At 45.9% G+C, this 19,820-nt stretch overlaps 2 protein-coding genes across 3 annotated transcripts in view; one reads left to right on the top strand and one right to left on the bottom strand.

Moving 5' to 3' along the window:
* The window catches only part of CGAS (cyclic GMP-AMP synthase), a 6,977-nt gene extending 2,140 nt beyond the window's left edge, over positions 1-4,837 (bottom strand). Inside the window, exons 1-4 of one of the 2 annotated variants that reach the window (XM_015620476.3) lie at positions 4,148-4,837; positions 2,933-3,155; positions 1,843-2,088; positions 522-624 (exon numbers count right to left, since the gene is read on the bottom strand). In XM_015620476.3, coding sequence (XP_015475962.1) covers positions 522-624; positions 1,843-2,088; positions 2,933-3,155; positions 4,148-4,699 — 1,124 coding nt within the window. In that variant the 5' untranslated portion in view covers positions 4,700-4,837. The remainder of the gene's footprint in view (positions 1-521; positions 625-1,842; positions 2,089-2,932; positions 3,156-4,147) is intronic. The other variant, XM_033512960.1, reaches the window with a different exon arrangement.
* Positions 4,838-5,245: 408 nt separating this feature from the next.
* MTO1 (mitochondrial tRNA translation optimization 1) lies at positions 5,246-13,695 on the top strand. The gene is made up of 12 exons (XM_015620780.3): positions 5,246-5,355; positions 5,503-5,702; positions 6,114-6,231; positions 6,915-7,204; positions 9,118-9,230; positions 9,368-9,558; positions 9,799-9,929; positions 10,833-11,037; positions 11,136-11,307; positions 11,961-12,079; positions 12,561-12,718; positions 12,880-13,695. The coding sequence occupies exons 2-12, from the start codon at positions 5,508-5,510 to the stop codon at positions 13,099-13,101; spliced, it is 1,914 nt and encodes a 637-aa protein (XP_015476266.1). The 5' UTR covers positions 5,246-5,355; positions 5,503-5,507; the 3' UTR covers positions 13,102-13,695.
* The last annotated feature ends 6,125 nt before the right edge of the window (positions 13,696-19,820 follow it).

Below are 19,820 nucleotides of genomic sequence, written 5' to 3'. Positions count from 1 at the left end.
TGACTTTCTCCTGCAAGGAAAACAAGGAACACATAACAACACCTGCAAGGTTGTTTTGTGTCCCTGAGGATTGTTTTAATTCTTTCCTATGTCTTTCCCAGACTGTTTTCTCAGGACCAGCCTGAGAAGCTGTACGGCCTGTAATACGTACAGGCACTGTCAGAATTTAGCATCCATAAAGTGTAATTTTGCTCAGAAAGTGGAATCTTCACTTTTTAAAGCTGTTTTTTCTAAATGGGACTGAATTTGGGAAAGATAATTTAACAAGTCGTATCTTCCTGCATTCTAAGGCAAGTCTGGAGTGTAAACTAGTAATGTGATTGTTTCATTAGGTTAAAGTCAGACATTCAGCAAGCACATGCAGTGTTGTATTGTTGTAGAACAATTATGCCTAAAAGGCTCTCGCTTCCTATTATGAGTAATTACTATTAGATCAAATTCTTCAATGCTAAACTGAAACAGTATTAGTGCTAGCCCAGCTCACACAGACTTAAAGTAAAATATTCCTGTGTAATACCAACCTGCAGCATCTTGGTCCATCGGACTCACAACATGTCTTTGAGTTGCCGTGATTGTTTATCATGTCCTTTTCAATATGCGAGAAGGAGAGTCGCCAGGTGTTCCCTGAAGTCAAGAACACAACTGTTAAATGGTTACACAGCACTAAGCATCAGCTTTTGTAGTTAGAAAAAACACCAATTTTGTAATTTACTTAAATACCAGCAATTTTTTTGCACCCACTAAAAAAAAAATCATAATTCAGTGAATGCAGTTAGTTCCTCCTTAATTCCCCAGCTGCTTCATGATGATAATTAGAATGTAATTAATATAGAACATAATTAATTGGATGCTTTAAATTCCTAAAGATGTTTGGTTTTAAAATTAGGCTTAATTCTGAACATCGCTGGATTTGCTGAACATTGTTTAGAGAACTGCATTATTCATAGAAATCCATAACCTTTTAATTTCTGTACTGGGTTTCTGGGTTTTCTTTGTGCAAGTAATAGGTTTGTGAGTTTGTCTTAGGTAAGATGACTGTTCTAAAGTACTTCTTTTTGTTCTTCTGCTCGTGCTTCTGAAAATAATTGCTAATATAGCTCAATGCCTGTTTTTAACACCAGCAATCACTTTTTCTTCTTTTCATGAATTACACTGTTAGGCTCAGTTACTCTTTGCATTTAATTTGCACAGGAAGAAATTGCCAGATAAATCAGGACTGCTGTACTGGGCTTTGATAACATGGGCATGCAAATTAAAAAGACACCAAAATGGCTGAAATCTTTTTGATGAAATCATCAGTTACCATAATGCATTGACAAGTCAGAATGTTTCTGCAAACTAATGGAGGCTCCATATGACAGTGGTCTGGAGGAAAAAACGTTGTAGCCATACCAGAGTTCAGTGAGAAGTAATGTATCTTGATAGAAAAGTTTGCTTCCTGCAGAAGTATCTGATTTGTGGATGCAGTCCCATGTACAGGGATGTTCCCTGCATTTTTAGCAGCTTTCTTCTAATTTCCTTACAAGAGTGCAAGCTGCTGTTAAGTACGGTGCTAGCTCAAGGCAAGGCTCATATGCATCTGTCTGGCTGAAGTGGATTTAATATAATGCTCTTAGGAATTGTTAGCATACAGCCTGGCAGAGTGGGTTTGTATTTCCATTTCTGTACAGGACAAGCAGTACCACAAATCTGATGCTCAGTTGTCTGAGCTGGATATATCCAGGGTGGTGTCTCAAAGGTGGAACACTGAACATGATCTGGATAACCTTTCTATGGCACTTGTAAGTGATTAAGTTGTAGAGAAGATATTTCCCAAGTTATTATTGTCCATATTTGAGGTACCTCTTAGAACTTTTTCTCTTTTGTTTTGCTTGGCTACTAAATAAAGTGATCTAAATCTGAAATCCCTCCTGGCTTTTGTTCCCAGCCACTGTTCAACTTTGAGGCCGCCCTGTGTGCTGAGAGGCCAGCTCTGCTGAACCTCCAAAGTCAAGATGATGTCCACTGATATTTCTGATGGAGGATTTTTGATCTGAAGAGTTATTGCAGGGCTTCCAGCCTTTTTCCTTGCCACAGTGACTTCCACATCTAGTAACAAAGAAAGTGATATTTCATGTTAGATAGATTAGTTAAATGAAACCTTTCTTTTGAAGAATGTTAGTTTTTACTATAGAGCTCATAAGCAATCAAAAGAAATACCTGGGTTCTGTCACTGGTTCTTTATCCTGCAGGATATTGAAACATTGAGAAGGCCTGTTGACGAGTTCTGTGAAACAGGGAACACTACTGTGTTTGCTTGATTTACTGTCTAGTAATTAAAAATAGTAATGTTTTTCATTGAACTGCTTCCCTGTTGAAAACACCATGAAGAGATCTGGCCACAATGTTTCTGAAAGTTTTAATAATATAAATAATAAAAAAAAATAATATAAATAAAAAATAACCCTAAGAGGGGTTATTTTAATATATTTATATAAAATATATATAAAAATAACTGGGATACAGTTTCTGTACTGATCCATAAAAAAGCCTTAGGTACTGTATAAAAGAAAGCTCACTGTTTTGCTACCACTTCAGCAAACGGCTCTTTGTATATTCCAGATAGATGCAAGATGTAGGAATGTAGGATTGCATTCCTATTCCATTTAGGAAATACCAAAAATGCAACAGGACCCTTAATGTTTCTTATTTTCATACAGAAAATATGCATAGTGGAGTTAATAATGTAACAAGTTACCCCTGATGCATTTGTGATTCTTAGAAACACAAGAGCCAGGCTGAGATACTGGGGACTGGAGGGGTCACAGCTCCATTGGCACAGAGACAGAGGACTGGCAGGAAGATGTATCTTCTTAACACCAGGGCAACACATACGCACAGTGCAACTGGATTTTTAGCACTTTATGGTGAAGCTTACTCTCTCAGTACTGACCTTTAATGTTTTTTACTTCCTGTTTAATAATGTCTCTTAGTGCTTGAAGCATTTTAAAGGCTGATAATTTTCCATCTTCCTCTAAAAACTTAGACCAACCCTTTTCTTTTGGATTTCTTTTGAATGATACATAATAATAGGCTCCAGTATCATCAGACTCATCCAGCTGAATCCTTGCAACAGGCATTACAAGCATTATGTCAAACTCATTTGGTTCAGTTATCTGCAAATATGAAAATACAACAGTCAGTGTGCAACTTGGGTTTTATTCTCTTGAGATTATTATACCAGTTGTGGTTTTATCTACCTTGCTGTACTAATCATGTCAAATGTGAAATATGAGCTTATTCCTGTGGTATTGCAAAATTACTGTGCATTGGGGTGAAAAATAGCAATTTACAGCTCACTTCCCAGCTCTCCAACTTATTAATTTTTTAAGACAGTTTTAAGATTCTTGAACTGTTCTGAATAATTAATGCATAAACATTGTATTCAGTCATCCTTTTGCATATCAGAATCAACTGTGAGGAAAACAAATGCATTGCTATGTCTGAAGCTGGTTTTGGACAGGAAAAAAAAATTGTCCCAATGTTTGACTTTCTTTCAGTCTGATGGAACCAGGAAAAATAAGGTACTGGTTAATGACAGAAGGCAAAGGGGCTGGAATGGACCTTAGAGATATAGCTAGTCCCACCCTGCCCTGGGCAGGGATACCTTCCACTAGACCAGCTTGCTTAAGGCCTTATCCAACCTATCTTTGAATAGTGTCAGGTTTAGCACATCCACAATTTCCTCAGGCACCCTGTACCAGTGTCCCACCACCCCCACAGTAAAAAAAATGCTTTCTATCTACTCTAAATTTTCCTTCTTTCAATTTGTATGCGTAACTCCTGCTTTTTGAAAAAACTCTGAACTAAAACCTGGCCCAGAGCTTCTTGTGCAGTGCTATACCTGACCATGTAAGACTGGGCTCACCTGCGTGCTGAGCAAGGGCGAGTCCTTCAGGTAGCGTCTCTGACTGAATGCGCGTAACACTATTCAGCAGAATATTGATCATTTTGTAATGCATTGTCGTTACTTCACAGACCCACCCTTAATTTTAACTCGTCGGGACGGGCCAGCTAAGAGCAGCCCTCCGCGGCCGGCCGGTGCAAGGTGCCCGCCACCTGCCGCCGCAGCCCGGCGGGGGAGCGCAGCCGCCGCCCCCGCACCCACCTTGACGCGCTCGTAATAGCTGCCGGCGCTCTGCCGCTCGATGGAGCCGAAGCAGCTGTCCTTGCCGCGGATGGCCTGGACCAGGTGCAAGACCACCCTGTTCACCAGCGTCGACGCCTCGGACACGTCTTCGCGGGCCAGACTGAGACGCGACAGCACCTCCCGGAGCCGCAAGGCGTCCGCCACCGGCGGGGGACGACGGGCGGGGGCAGCGACCTCCCCGTCGGGCACGGCCGCGACGCTCCGCGGGATTGCGGGGGCTCTGGCGGCCGGAGCCTTGCTCCGCGGGGCGGGGAGCGCCTCTGCGCCGCCCGCCGCCCCTTCTGCTGCCGGCTCCCGGGCGGCGGGGGCTCGCCGCGCCGGGCGGCCGCCCCGGGCGGGGGGTCCGTCCGTCCGCGGTGCCCGCAGGGTCGCGGCGCCGCTCGGGCTTTCACCCGCGACGCGGCTCCGCGAGGGGCTCCGGGCTGCGCCCTTCTCCGCGCCCCGGCTCCGCGGAGCTGCGGGACGCGTCCCCCGCCTGGCCCGCGCCCCTCTGCCACCCGCGGCGCTCATGGCCGCTCTTCCCTCTCCGCACCCGCAAGACGGCGAGCGCGGCACCGCGAGCAACGGGGTTCCCGCCTCTGGCTGCAGGCGAGTTCCTCTTCCAGGCAGCGCGCCGCCTCTAGGAAACGAAACCTGGCGAGCGGGGCGGAGGCGAGGCGCTGTCCCGCGTCGCGGACCTCAGCCCGGACACAGGAAAGCTCCGGCAGCAACAACCAAGCTGCGGCCTCCCTCCAATCCGCGGGGAGCGTTTTCCCGCTCGCGGGCGGCTCCTCCCGCCCGCCACCGGCACCGCCCAGCTTTTCCCGCCGCACGGGGCCACAGGACGGGCGGCCGCGGGGAGGCGCCCGGCCTCGCCGCTCCTGCGGGCCCTGCCTCTCGCTCCGACGCGGAGGAGCCGCGGCGGCGCTCCCGGGGGCCCCCTGCTCCCGCTGCCGGCAGGGCCGGCCCAGCCGCCATGTTCCTGCGGGCCGGCTGCCGCCGCCTCCCGCTGCCCCCGGCGCCTCGCCCCGGGCACCGCCGGGCGGGCAGCGAGGGCGGGGCGGCGGCAGCGCCGCGCTACGAGGTGGTGGTGATCGGCGGGGGCCATGCGGGCACGGAGGCGGCGGCGGCCGCCGCTCGCGGCGGGGCCTGCACGCTGCTGCTCACGCACAAGATCGACACAATCGGTACCGCCGCGGGCACCCGGGGGTGGGCGGGGGAAGGTACCGCGGGCACCTCGGGTCTCCACGGCGCGGGGAGCGGCGCTTAGCCGGGGGGGTCGCCGTATGGCAGCCTTTGGGCCGTGCTGAGGGTGTCCCTGTGTCATTGCCCAGGGGAAATGTCCTGCAACCCGTCCTTCGGCGGCATCGGGAAGGGGCACCTGATGCGGGAGGTGGACGCCCTGGACGGGCTGTGCGGCCGCGTGTGCGACCGCTCCGGCGTTCACTACAAGGTGCTGAACCGCTGCAAGGGCCCGGCCGTGTGGGGCCTCCGCGCACAGATCGACCGCGGCCTCTACAAGGAGAACATGCAGGTGAGGGGGCCGCGCCCGGCGCACTCCTGGGTGCTGGGAGCGGGATACACCACTAAGGAGTAACAAGGAAGGGGCTGTGTTTTGCTTTTCATTATTTACCGATCGAACCTAGATATCTTTCTGTTTGGTACTTTGATGCAATGTAAGTTGTTGGACCTCAGCATAGTTTAAAAAATTCTCTAGTGCTTTAGGTACTGGTCAGGCTTCATGACCAAATAGTTTATTTGAGGTAAAACTTTATGTGAATGGAAACTTCTGCCTGATAGATCAGTATAGTACCATAACTGAGCATCTGCCACATAACCTGATAAGAATGGAAGTGGGTTATAAATTTCAGAAATCAGCAGGGTTTGGGATTACCCATGTGTTTCATAACTTCCTAGATTTTTGCAGTAACTCCTTTCATGACAGAAAGAAATCCTTAACACACCTCTGTTGACGGTTCGTGAGGCGTCTGTGGAGGATCTTCTCTTGACAGAGCCAGAACCAGGCTGTCCTGGGAAATGCCAAGTCACAGGAGTTGTTCTGGGTATGTGCTAGAAACTCGCTAAGTGCCTTCAGTTACTCCACCCGAAGGACAGCCTTTGGGGTAAATATTTCTGATTCACCGATGAGAAAGATGAGCTTTACAATTCTAATTCATTAGTGAAAAAGATGAATTAGCCAATAGAGCTGGTTTAGGGAAACTGTGAACTAAACCAGGTTAATATGTGTAATACAATGTCAAAAATACGTTGATTGGTTGTATACTGGGACATTAACTAAGTTAATTTTATTCAGGCTAGTGATACTGAATTTTGTATCTCAAAACCATGCTGTGTTTTGAGATTTTATTTGGTAAAAGGCGTATGATGCCCTCAGTGTAATAGGAGCGTGGGGTCTTATTAATAATAGACTTGTACTTCATTACCCCTTGCTGTTCTAGTAAACAGGCTTTCCAAAGTGAAGGTGTGGGTATGGATTTTTCCCAGGAGTGGTTTTCTTTGTTAGGGGTAACTTGTTTAGGTATAATAAATATACAGGGATAAAACTATGTGTTGCTTATTGTAGTTAGTACTATTGATGCTTTTATTATGGAAATTCTGGTATTGTTTTATAGTAGAGGATAGATAAACCCTCTCTGAGCATTGTCTAGGTTTAGACAGAAGCACCAGGATTCCAGGACTTTGTTGATACTAAAATGTGAACATCTCTGAAAACTTGCTGTTGCAGGGGATGGGAGCACAGTACGTGCTGGGAGTGTTGTCCTGACCACGGGTACGTTTCTGAGGGGTATGATCCACATCGGACTGGAGATGCACCCGGCGGGGCGGCTGGGGGACCAGCCAGCCATCGGGCTGGCTCACACTCTGGAGAAACTGGGGTTTGCCGTGGGCAGGCTGAAGACTGGGACACCGCCCCGACTTGCCAAGGACACGATTGACTTCAGTGGTCTGGAGGAACGGGCACCTGACAACCCTCCAGTGCCCTTCAGCTTCCTCAGCCAGGCCGTGTGGATCAAGGTGGGATAGCACCCATCAAATGCACATAGAGCCAGGTGGGGAGTGGTTCTGGGAGCATTGTAATCAGGTAATTTGGGAGCTCATAATCAGCCAGGGAGTTAGTGCCTGGGAAAGGCAGCTGGAATGTATTTGTGCTGTAGGTGTTATGTTTTTGAGGACTCTCAATGCAAGGGAGAAGTTACTTGTGTTCTTTTGAAAACAAATACCATTTTACTCTCACTTCTCAACTTGAGACCTGAACTTTCTTTACTTCTGGAGTTAGAATTGTGTGAAGTGTGATAATGGTGCTACTGTTATTCTTCATGTGCTTGTTACATAGTGGGTTTTACAAAATCTTGTTGTATTTCGCCTGTATTGTGGAGATTTACACTGTCTGGCTTCTTATCTTGGCTCTGGAATAAGGTTAAAATGTTGATAATTTGTAGTATTGACAAGGAAGGAGAAAGGACAGATTTATCCACAGACCTGAGAGGTGGCAGGTTAACAGTAACTTGAAAGCAGAAGAGGTTCAATTTTCTGAAGAAAATATTGGAAAATTGGCTGTTTTTACATAATGTAACTAAACATCACAGGACTAAGTATCAGGAGTTAATTTTCGCCAGAGGATATAGGAATTGCAATAACCTTTTATAATCAGGATGAGGCAAAAGTAGTATCATCTGAAGTCCTTGGTATGTGGAGAGATTTTGAAACAAAGAGATTTAAATCTAACAGCAAAAAGCTGTTAGACAAACATTCCTAATGATAATTTTGAGTCAAAATTGAAAGAATATATCAGGAATTTATTCACCTTAAGCGTGTTCAAAGAAACAACAATTTTCAGACATTTATGTATGCTGTAACATGCTGGATTTTTTATAGACACTCTCAGAAGTCTGCCCAATTTATTGCATCATGGTATAGGTATTTGTCCTGGTTTAGGGCAAATTTGGGAGGAAACTTCCGAAGGGGTCCATCCAAAAAGCAGATTCTATTTCTTTTATTACTACCAGAACATCTCACCTGTCTTTTTCTAATGGATAACCCAGGTTTTATCCAGTTAAACAGTGCTTTATTGAATTTGCTGTCCTGGTTGGACAATTGCTATTGATTTTGGGATGTGTAGGCTTAGAGTCCTTGAGTTATATGACAACCATTAAACAATTCTTTATTAAATTTTGATCTTCAACTGTTGCTTAAGTTCTCTAGGGGTATGGGTTTGTGGAGTTCCTTTCTGCAGGTGCAGTGAGATGATTTCTCAGGATTTTGTACTGACACTCAGCCAACACAGATCTAAATCAAAACCATGTAAAATCGTAAGACTCTTGGCTAACTAGTATATAACTCACTGACAGTTTTAAAGAGTTATGGTGCTACATTATCACTGTTTTGAATGTGAGTCTATTGACTCTTTTTCAGAAAAATCAGTGAAATACTTTACTTCATATGGTGAAGTTTTTCCAGACTTTAAATTTTTCATGTTAATTGCAGAGTTTTGAGGTTTGTTTTTTTCCTTCTCTTGAGAGAATTTTGTTTTTTCTTCACCAAATCCATTAATTGCCTGTTAGTTGTAGGGTCAGCACTTAACTCTTCTAACTCCAGAGTTTTTTTTCCTGTGATCAGTTTGAATGCTGTGATGTAACATGTTGATTTGATGGGAATATCCATCCTATAATTAGGAATACGGTATACAGGATAGAAGTTGAATTCTAGACTCCAAAGTTCCATCCTGTTCTCGGTCTGGTTTTGGGCATGTTGCTCAAGCTCTCAGATTACTTGTGTTCAGTCTGTACAGTGGGTATGACAGCGCTGCTGACTGCTCCCAGAAGTGAGAGCCAGCCATCATGGGAAAGGTCTTGGAGATCTGAGAGTTATTTAGTAGGGATATGGTGTTGTGACCAGATGAACTTAGGCCAGGATTTGGCCTCTTCCAGCCAGAAGATCAGCTGTCCTGTTACCTGACTCGCACAAACCTGAAGGCCCAGCAAATTATCCGCGATAACCTCCACCTGAACAACCATGTCAGGGAGACAACCAGGGGCCCACGGTGAGTGAGTGGCATCATGCAAGGTTGTCAAGGGGACGAGCTGGAAATCTGTTTGGAGCTGCGGGTCTCTCCTGCTTTCCTTCTGGAAAGTAACTTTTTCTCCATGTCAGGTGCTGCTCATAGCTTTACTGTTGCAGGTACTGTCCCTCTCTTGAATCAAAGGTTCTGCGCTTCCCAGACCGAGAACATCAGGTGTGGCTGGAGCCCGAAGGCTTGGAGTCTAACATCATTTACCCCCAAGGCATGTCCATGACACTGCCACCTGAGCTCCAGGAGCAGGTGATCAAATCTGTCCCAGGCTTGGAAAAAGCCAAGATGTTACAGCCAGGTGAGGAGGCTGAATAGTTTTAAATCTATTTATTTATCTATATTTATTTACCAGTTAATGAAAACCAGGTTTTGTTTAGAACGTAGCAAAACAAAGGAAATATGAAGCAAAACTAATTCCTGGGTGCAGTGATTTTTCCTTTGCATGCTCAGAAATCATACATAGAATTGATAAGCCATTCTGCTCCACTGATTGCCATGACAGTCTCTCCTGTAACATCTGTCTTGGTGTGTGTCACAGGCTATGGGGTGCAGTATGACTACTTAGACCCCCGACAACTGACTGCTTCTCTCGAGTCACGTCTTGTTCAGCGCCTCTTCTTTGCAGGCCAGATAAATGGCACGACAGGCTATGAAGAAGCTGCAGCTCAGGTGGGTGAATTTGACTGTTGTATATTCAGCACTCAGAAAGGGATATTACTTTGGCCTTTGTGATAGTCTTGCTAGGCCCATTTTGTGCTCATGAGATGTTCTTACTTTTGTTGCTCACCCTGATTCCAGACTTGGGTAAGATATTTTTACTTGTATCTGTACAAGTATCTGCAGCTGCTATCACTAAGGCTGCAGTAACAATAGTAATCAAAAGTCCTGTGAAGTGTTTCAGCATGGAGACTTTGCAGTGGGTATAATTGAAAACATGGGAATTGTCTCCAGACACATCAGCAAGGGCCAAGAAGCCCTTCAGACACTCATAATGTCACAAGAAGGAAACAGCCTGGATTACTGGCACAGTATTGAGCTTGAGCGCATTTAGAGGAGGGCAACAGGGCTGTAGACGGGCTTGGAACACAAACCCTATGAGGAATGACTGAGGGAGCTGGGGTTGTTTAGCCTGGAGAAAAGGAGACTCAGAGGTGACCTTATCACTCTCTACAACTCCCTGAAAGGTGGTTGTGCTCAGGTGGGGGTTGGTCTCTTTCTTCAGGCAGCAGCTGACAGAACAAGAAAACACAGTCCCAAGCTATGCCAAGGGAAATATAGGTTGGATATTAGGAAAAAGTTTTTTACAGAAAGGGTGATAAAGTACTGCAATGGTTTGCCTGGGGAGGTGGTGGAATCACCACCCCTGTATGTATTTAAAAAAAGACTGGATATGGCATTCAGTGCCATGGTCTAGTTGAAGTGTTAGGGCTGTGTTGGACTCGATGATCTTGAAGGTTTCTTCCAGCCTCGTGATTCTGTGATTTTCCTGGTTTGACATGTGAGCCTTTGGGTGCAGATGTGTTGCTGGTTTTGCTGAGACCTGTGGATGTTTGGTTTGTTTTGCCTGTGCAGGGTGTGATTGCTGGGATCAATGCTTGTCTGCGGGTTCAGGGCAAGCCCCCGTTCACCGTCAGTCGCACAGAGGGCTATGTGGGAGTGCTGATCGATGACCTCACCACGCTGGGCACCAGTGAGCCCTACCGCATGTTCACCAGCCGCGTGGAGTTCCGCATGTCGCTGCGGCCGGACAACGCGGACGCCAGGCTCACTCACAGAGGTCTTCTGTTGTGGTAGCTCTTGCACTGACCAGCCCTGCCTGGCTTTATCTCGTACACCATCTGACCTTTATCTCATACACCATCTCTGTCCCTGCAGGGTTTGAAGAAGCTGGGTGTGTGTCACAGCAGCGATATGAACAAGCAGTTAAGATGAGAGCTGCGTTAGCGGATGGGATCGCAACACTAAAATCACTTCAGTTCAGCATATCCAAATGGTCCCAGTTACTACCAGAAGCTCCCATAAGTAGCAGTCGCAGGTCACCTGTCAGGTAAGGGTTACACCTGGAGCTTTCTGGTTTGACCTATGCTTGCTTTAGCACATCTGGCTAGTGGTTTCACAGCATCCTTCCTGAAGCAGTCAGTATTCCAAGACTCCAACTTTACCACCTTCAGAGGACACGCATCTGATGTTTGTCTGTAGAATAAGTATGACACTGCTGTTTTCACTATTCCACGTTTCCTGGTGCTGACATGTGCTCTCAAGGCAAGGGAGTGCTTCACTGGCCCAGACAGTTCTTGCTGTCCTTACTCAGAGTCACCAGCTGGGGATGGTTTTGCAGTGGGTTGCAGCTTTGCTAAAAGCTTGATAAAAGCAGCAGTTGATTTCAGGCTGGTGTCAGGTGGCAATTGTTCTTGTACACAAAAGCCCTTATTTCCCTTACTCATACTTTATATCAAATTTTATTTTCTATTGTTTTGAATCAGTGACTAAGACCTTGTTGACAGACTCTTGAAAGGTTTTCCTTGGTGCCCTTGCCTTGTCCCTTTGGTTTTGCTGTAAATGTATGTGAGGAGTCTCTTCAATAGCAGCTCTTCTGTGTACTGAGAGGAGATAGCAGGGAATCAAGCTTGGAACAGCAGTAAATCTGCCTTACAAATGTGATTCCTTTTTACCATAAATATTTACTCTTGTTCCCCACAGTGCCTTTGACATCCTTCAATATCAAGATGTCAACATGGAGATTCTGGCAAGAGCTGTCCCAGAGCCCCTGGGCAAGCTTGCTGAATGGAGAGAGCTGGCAGAGAGATTGAAAATAGAAGGTAGAGTACAAGGATTAGGCTCTCTTGTGGTGATCTGTATATGTTTGTTCAGTAAGGGGAGAGCAGTTTTCCTAGTGTGTTTCATATTGCTGCTTAGAGAGATGAAACACTCTAATCAGATTGTGAACTTTTTAACATAAGCCACAGCCCTTTTTGTGCACTGGTGTTTCACTCTGTGCGCAAGATCACTCTTTGGATTTTTCTCCTCCTTACTGCCCCATCAAATAGACCATCCTTTGTTGAAATGAGAAGGTAAAAACAACTCATGTATCTAAGTTCCTGCAACAAATCAAAGAGTATGACTTCTTCTAAAGCAGTGATGGGAATTAGGCTCTATAATCTATGAGGCTGAAAATTTCCTTAGGAACTTTTGACTACCTCAGTGGAATTTCTCCTTGTGCTTCCGATATTTCTTGCAAGTGACTTGTTTCACGTGAGTATCTATCTAAATCTGCCTTTCTCGTTCCCCTGATCACCCCAGCTGTGTACGAGTGGTGTGTGGTCAATCAGCAGCAGGAAATGGAAGAAGTGCGCCATTATGAGGCGCTCCAGCTGCCAGACGACCTGGATTACTTTGCCATTGATGCCTCACTCTCCGCAGAGGTGCGGGAGAAGCTGGACTCAAACCGCCCCCAGACGGTGAGAAGTTGAGCCACAGCAGGGCTGAGCAGCGGTGAAAGAAAGGGGCATGGGGGTGAAAGAGTCAGGGAAAGGAAGACCCACGGGTTTTGATCTCATTTCTCAGTAGCTGCAGTGTGTAGGTTTGGTGGTGGTTAACTCGTTCCTGTCTCCATGTGCAGATTGGAGCGGTCAGCCGTATCCCTGGAATCACACCAGCTGCTATCGTTAACCTGCTGAGGTTTGTGAAAACCAGTCACCGGAAGACAGAGAAGCTAAAAGCGGTGCCTCAGTCTGGGGACTACTTCCCAGGGAAAATGTACTCAGGCAAAGCAACTTCTCAAAGACAGATTTCAGCAGAGTTTTCTGAAGAGGAGACAAAGTTTCTTAAAACACCTTTGTAGAGAATGGCACTGATCCTGCCAGACTTGGTCGCAGGATCCCCTGTGCTCCTGAGTCTCTTCCCAGATAACACCTGTGCTGGCTGGATCCAAAGCAGTTGTAGTTGGGTCCAGTGGCAGTATCACTGCATGGAACAAAGAGGATGAATGCACAAAGTAAATGCTCAGAAACCTAAATACAATCTGTGGTTTTGCTGATGCCAATGGAGGGACGGGAGGACTGCTTTTAAAATTCCATTTATTTGGAAGACTGCAGATAGTCAGAATCTGCATCTTGTTAAGGACAGTGTTTCGTTCTTCAGAAATGAGTAAGAAATGTGACCATGCAAAGCCCATGGCAGCACAAGAAGATTTGAGCTGAAAAGCGTTTTCCATTGAGTTCAGGACTTGTGTTCATAGCTGTGCAGTGACTATGCACAAGCTGGTGTCTCGGTGTGGTGTCACCCAGGAGGAGACACTTGGCTATGGAAACGTGTGCCACATTTAAATTAGAAAGAAGTTTAAATATTTAAATTTATATATGAGACTGAATGTAAGCACCACATCCTGCAGGTGTTTTTCTCTTTTAAAATAAATAAAGGTTATCTTGAAACTTTATGAAGAGCTCTGTTACCACTTAGCTTTCAGCAGGGCCCCGCTAGTTCATTGGATCACAGTTCCCACAGGTAAGGTGGGCTGAGATTCACTACAGAGCTGGGGGAGGCAGCTGGACATGGCTGGGTGCTGAGGAGGGTGGGGAACATGGGGGATCCTGCCCCATGGACCTCAGCCTGGGCACTGTGAAGCTCTGTCTAATATGCCGTGGGCTGGGAGAGTGGGATTCTCATCAGCACTGGTCCTGCAACTGTCAGGAATAGAACTTGGATATGAGTGAGATCCAAGTCAATTGGATCAAATGCACAGTTGATTATTTACCAGCGAGACACATGGAATTTAAGCTGTTGCTCTGCACCTACCAAATCCTTGCTTGACTCAGGCAGCGGTTTCTGGTGCTGGTCTCATTTCTGAATGTCCTCTGGCTTCAGAATGCATTTTGATACAGTAAAATCAGAGAATCTTACAGGTTGGAAAAGACCCATAAGGTCATTGAGTCTAACCATGGCCCACATATATGTATCTGTCATTTGGAAATTATGATTCTGGAAATTTCTCTGGCATATTTACTCTGGGTGAGGGTTACTCTCCTGTCCAGAGAAAGGAGTCAGAGCAAATCCCTTTTGTTGGCAGACACCCTGTCATGCAGCAGGAGGATGAGCAGAGTTTGCAGTTTGGGGCATTATCCAACCTGCCTGAAGCACTTACCTGTCACTGTCCACTGGCTTGTGTGGAAGAGCTTTAGACATGTGATCTATAGGTCATTTTGTGTCAGAATGGCTCAGAAAAGCTAACATCTATCTGCTCCTTTATATCTGTGGCCTGTTATCCTTCTATGCCTGGTTCAAAGATTTGCTTCAACCTTGCAAGCCATAAGTTCAGCATAAGAAAGGCAGTTATGCTTTCTGTGGTGTAACTTGGGCTCCAGGTATGGTGCTTGTGGAATTCCAGCTATGTGAATCCAAAGGAACCCTAAATCTTCGCTTTTAATTTCATTATGCAGTCTCAAAAGTCCATTTCCTAGTTCTTGTCAGCAGTCATTTGACAGGACTGTTTAGCTTTCAGTAATGTGTGTCTTCAGAGGCAAGTACCTCACACCTTGCTACAAAAGGAAGCTCTTTCTTTAGGTTTGTGTGCTAAATTTTTCTGTGCTTCTGGTCTCACACATGCAGCATAAATGAAAGGGTGATTCCACTGAGCTGGGCTGCACCAGTGCCAAGGGAAGAGCAGAAGGAGGGGAGTTTTCTTACCTTTAACAATTTCATAATGCACAGCTGTGATCTAAGGAGTGGGAAGGAGTTAAGTTCAGGGGACACTGAAGTCATAAGTGCATTGCTCCCAGCAGATCTGTTAACAACTGCTCTTTCTGTTGCAGTGTGAAGTGGGTCTTTGGCCACTGGTGAGTTCCCTTGTTAAGACAGGGTCTCCTCTGTTCACATATGTAGGTTAATGATGTCCATATTTGCTGAAATGGAAAACCTGGCATGTGCACAAGTTTGAGGACTGTCTGTCCCTCAGGTATTGGTTTCATGTGTACAGAGCTTGCCACAGTATTTTGTGCTTGTTGAACACTTCTTGTTTGAGAAGAGTTTTACCAGGAAAAGAAATTGCTGCAAGTAGTTCTATTCATTTTGGTAATAAAACCAAACACAGAAAGGCTAAATAATCTGCTTGAGTAGCATGGGCAAATAGGAGGGACACCTTGTGCCATCTGGTTTCTAACCACTGGGTATTTTCTGCAAGGCCTAAGGTTTGGTTTTTACATGAAGACAAAGTGAGCTTAGACCCTCCCAGGTCTGTGGCCTCACTAGGACCAACAGGATGGGAAAGGCAGAAGTGGAGGAGTCTGCTCTTAACATGGATGTCTGCTTGCTTTTCCTTGTCTGTGCAGTAATGAATGGCACTTTGTTGTCCTGTAATCCTTGTTGTCACCAGGCAGGCAGGGAGGAAGGAGGTGTGGTGAGGTTGACCTAACTTGTTGCACATACCAACTGTCCTTGTGTTCCCTGCTTCGATGTGTGCATCTCTCTTTCCCTCCTGCAGAACACACATGCCTGGTCATCAGCACTTTTTCATCAGGTGTCTACCACTCTATCTTATCCCAGATTTTTTTAAGACAACTTCTTTTCCTTCCCTACTCTAGTTTTCATTTCATATGGTACTTGAACTGAGCAGTTTCTTCACCTTTATTTCTGCCTGGGAGGCAAAAGCAAGAGAAAAATGGAAAGACATTTTATGCTAGGAGACACTAAAAGCTGCAACCTTTGATGGTCTCAGTACTGCTGGGATGTTTGCAATGGTGCAGTACTGGCTGATTGTCTTAGTCCCCCACTTGGCTGGCCCTTGGCAAGCCCAATGTGTCTCCTAGTTGTGCATTGCCCTTGTACTTTGTTAAGTAACAGTCTTCACAGCAGTGGTTTTAGATACCCAGGGGTTACCAGCTTTGCTGACCATACTGCCCAGGCTGTGTTGCTCATGCAGTGACAGGTATCTCAGGATGTCATGCAGTGGATGCAGAGAGGATCTACTATCCCTGTGGAGATGCTGTTTCCATCGAGGAGGTCCCCTCAGTTTTTCCCATCAGACCATGGCTGATGCTGCTCAGAGTCCTTCCAGGGTGTTGTTTCCATCTTTTGTCTTGACTTCATGGCACTACCAAGAAATAAAAGTTGTCTTTCCCCTCCTTTGATTAAAATTAGTGGTGTCCAGGCATTCAGATGGGAGATGGGAGACTTGCTTGGCAATTGCTCTTATGTAAAGGGCAGAGAAAAAAGGACTGATTCTTAATCTGTTATTTTACTGACAGTGATGCTTTGGGGAAACAAATTGTGCTTTTGTCTCCTTTCTAAACTGCTGTGCAGATTTAACATTTCAAGTGTAGCTCTGAGGGAGGAGACTGATGTGGATCCCCACTAGAGCATCTCTGACTCTGTACTCACCACTGTGTGGTGGCCACACCTGGTGCCTGGACCTTGACCTCTGTGCCAAGGAATGCAGTATTGGCAAACCTTCTATCCTGAAAGCTGGAGGCTGCACCTTCTTCACCTCTTTGCAGACCTAAGACTGGATGTTTTGACAGCCTGTGGTGTCTCCTTGGGGTGAACAGCTCTGAACAGGTACATCCTAGCTCTGAACAGGTCTCAGCTTCCCTATCGGTGCCCCTACAGCATGGCTCAGCAGAGCCACCGGTGTGGGCTGCAAAGGGCTCCCGGGAGGAGCACGGCTCAGCAGAAGCTGGGGCTGCGGTGGAGACCGAGGTGGAATGAGTGAAGGGTGAAGAAGGTGTTCCTGTCCAGCTGCAGCTCCCAGCACAAGCCCCAGGAGGGACATTTTCGGGCACTGCTGGGGCCGGATAAGCACACACCGTTCTTGTTGCAAGCGATTTAATGCTGAATGTGGTTTACGGAAGAGCAGGCACAGAGCCAGGTGGGAAATGAGCTCACTCTGCTTTACAGGGCAGCAAGAAGAGAGGGGAGGTGACAACAGCCTCGTGACCAGTTTCTTCCCTTGCCATCTACTGCGGTTTAACTTGAAAATTGCCGTGCATGACCGGGTGGTGGCCTGTGTCACACGTGTACAGGAGTTGTGGAGTCACAAGTGGAAGGGCTGCTGTGCCTGCCAGTGCTGAGCTGGCACTTCAGCCAGGGTTTGTCCTTGTCCCACTCCATCTCGGGAGACTTTGGCCAGGCGGCAGGTGACACGGCTGGCTCGGTGACACTGGCCCGGAGCTGGCTGCTGTCAGACAAGGTCTGGGAGCTGTTTTGGGAGCAGAGTGACCATGTCGCAGGCAGTGAGCTCAGGCCTCCTCGGCTGGGCCGTGTGTGTAGCAGCCGGGGAAATACGTGGCAGGAATTTCCCTCACAAGGAAGTGACTGCAGAAGAGCAGAGCCCCTGCTCAGGGCGGTTTTCCTTCTCCCACTCCCGGGCCACATATATACACCCCCTCCTTCCTCCAAGAATTAGGGTACTGGAATCCATTAAAGTGCTTTAGCAGCAGGCCAGGTGATACTAGTTACTGTTACTAGTAATGCCAGTCAAACAAATTTATAATTACATTTAAATTCATCTGTTCCTTCTTTTTTTTCGTCTGGAAAAGGCCATTAAAGGACTTGTTTTACACAGAGACAGCACCAACAATCCTACATCGCTTTCTCCAAAATACTCATGTCCTATTAGCAGAACCACAGCCTAGCTTATAAACTAAATATTTATGAAGTATCAATAAAATATTTATCGGTATTAATATTATTAAATATGAATATTAATATTATTAACCATTAATATTAATGTTATTAATAAGAATTATGTATAACAACTAATAGAAAATAAATAATACGTATACATAACTAATTATCAATAACCAAATATTAATTTATCTGGGGGCATTTCACTGATTACTAAGGCTTAGAATCCAGCTTCAAAATAGGAACTGCATATTTTAAGGAGTCTGACAACTGCAATTATAAAAAATTAACTAGGCACCTCATTATGTAGATGTATATATATGTTATATATAATATATGGGTGTGCATGTGTATATATATATCAAACAAAAAATGGGAATTTTGCTTAAGATGTGCCCAGGTGGCTGCAGATTAGAGGAAGCTGAAACTTCCTTTTGAATTTCAGCCCTACATGCAATTGACCCCCCCTCCAGGAGGGGACATTTTCTTGCCTTTCTGGCTCTCTGCAGGTTTGGAGTCAGCAGCTTCACCAGCTCTGCTGAGCTGTGCAGAATAGGCACCTGGGGTGGGGAAACACTGTGGCTCTTCCCTTTGTATTAAATAATCCAGATTTTACTGGGCTGAAAGGGAAAATGTGACTGTGACTGCTGCTGGCACGGTAGGCAGCGCCCTGAGTTAGGGGTGAGCTGGTTCTGCTTATTTCCAGTGACTATGTAATGCAAAAACATTAGCATATTAATCCATGGACTACTGTTAGTGCTGGGCCTGAGCTAGAGATGCCCTTGCAGGAGGATGCCCAGGGTTCTGGATTGCTTTGCTGAGAAGAGCCAGGAGAAAGCCTTAGCAAGTACCTTAGCACACTGAGGGCAAACCTGTTGCTACTGCATCCTTAAAATCACACACTTTGCCCTTGGGGATGATTCACTAATGAAAGCTTAGGTACCTTCCAACTTGTTTTGCTTTTTTAAAGGAAGAAATAAGCAAAAGCTGCACAAATTCAGAGCTGTTCAGCATGGGTGCAGCTCCTTGGCTGACAGCCTGTGTGCACCCCACTGCTGCCCCACCGTCCCCCCACCCACAGGCCAGAGACCCTTCACCAGGGAATCCCACTCTGATTTACCTCCACCTTGGCTCAGTATGTCACTCAGCATCTTCCAAGGAAAATATGGGTCCAGCTGTCACCGTGCCACTGCAGAGAGGCTGACAGATTTGAATTGTGTTGTGTAAATATTTGTAACATAAAAGGATTAAAGAATTACTGATAGGCAGCCAGGGAAAGTAACCTGATTTTTTAAAAAGCAGACAGACAACTATGTAATTGACTTATAATGCAGAAATAATCTGAGGGGGCTAAAGAGGACTCAGAAAAGTCTAAAAAAGCGTAGCTTCTGTACCTTGGAGGCCAATACAGTTTTGATATCTAGGTTTTTCTTCAGCTCATTTGCACCCCAGGTGCCCTCTTCCTTCTCCTGAAGTGGTTTCAGGCCTCTCCTTGGTAAGCAGGAGCAGCATAGCAAGAGAAGGGTAATTCTGCCCCAGTACTATCTTCCATGGTCACAGTTTATTCCTGTTTAGTTTACAGTTTGGCTATTATTCAACATTTGCAATTTCAGAAAACTAAATTCCTTAACAGGAAGTACTATTTGGTGCACTCAGATGCCATGAAAAAAATTTGTTATTGAAAGTAATAAATTCAAAGGTGTTAATACTGTCAGGAATTTACAACTTGCAGTGAAATGTGTGAGAGAGTTCTTGTAGAAAAGGAGCTTTGGGTGAAGCAGATGCTTTGAGCAGGACCTCACAGGTGCTCAGGGTCCCTCAGGGCACTGTTGGGAGGCAGCTTATCAGCCCTCCCACAGCATCCTCCACCCCCCAGCCTCCCTCTGGGCACTACATAAACAGAACTAACAAAAATTAAAACCAGGTGGGTTGTATTTATCAGAC

Source organism: Parus major, chromosome 3, assembly GCF_001522545.3.
Source record: "Parus major isolate Abel chromosome 3, Parus_major1.1, whole genome shotgun sequence".
NCBI classification, from domain to species: Eukaryota; Metazoa; Chordata; class Aves; order Passeriformes; family Paridae; genus Parus; species Parus major.
The sequence above is the reverse complement of the archived record's forward strand: the minus strand, read 5'-3'. Positions and strand labels throughout refer to the sequence as shown.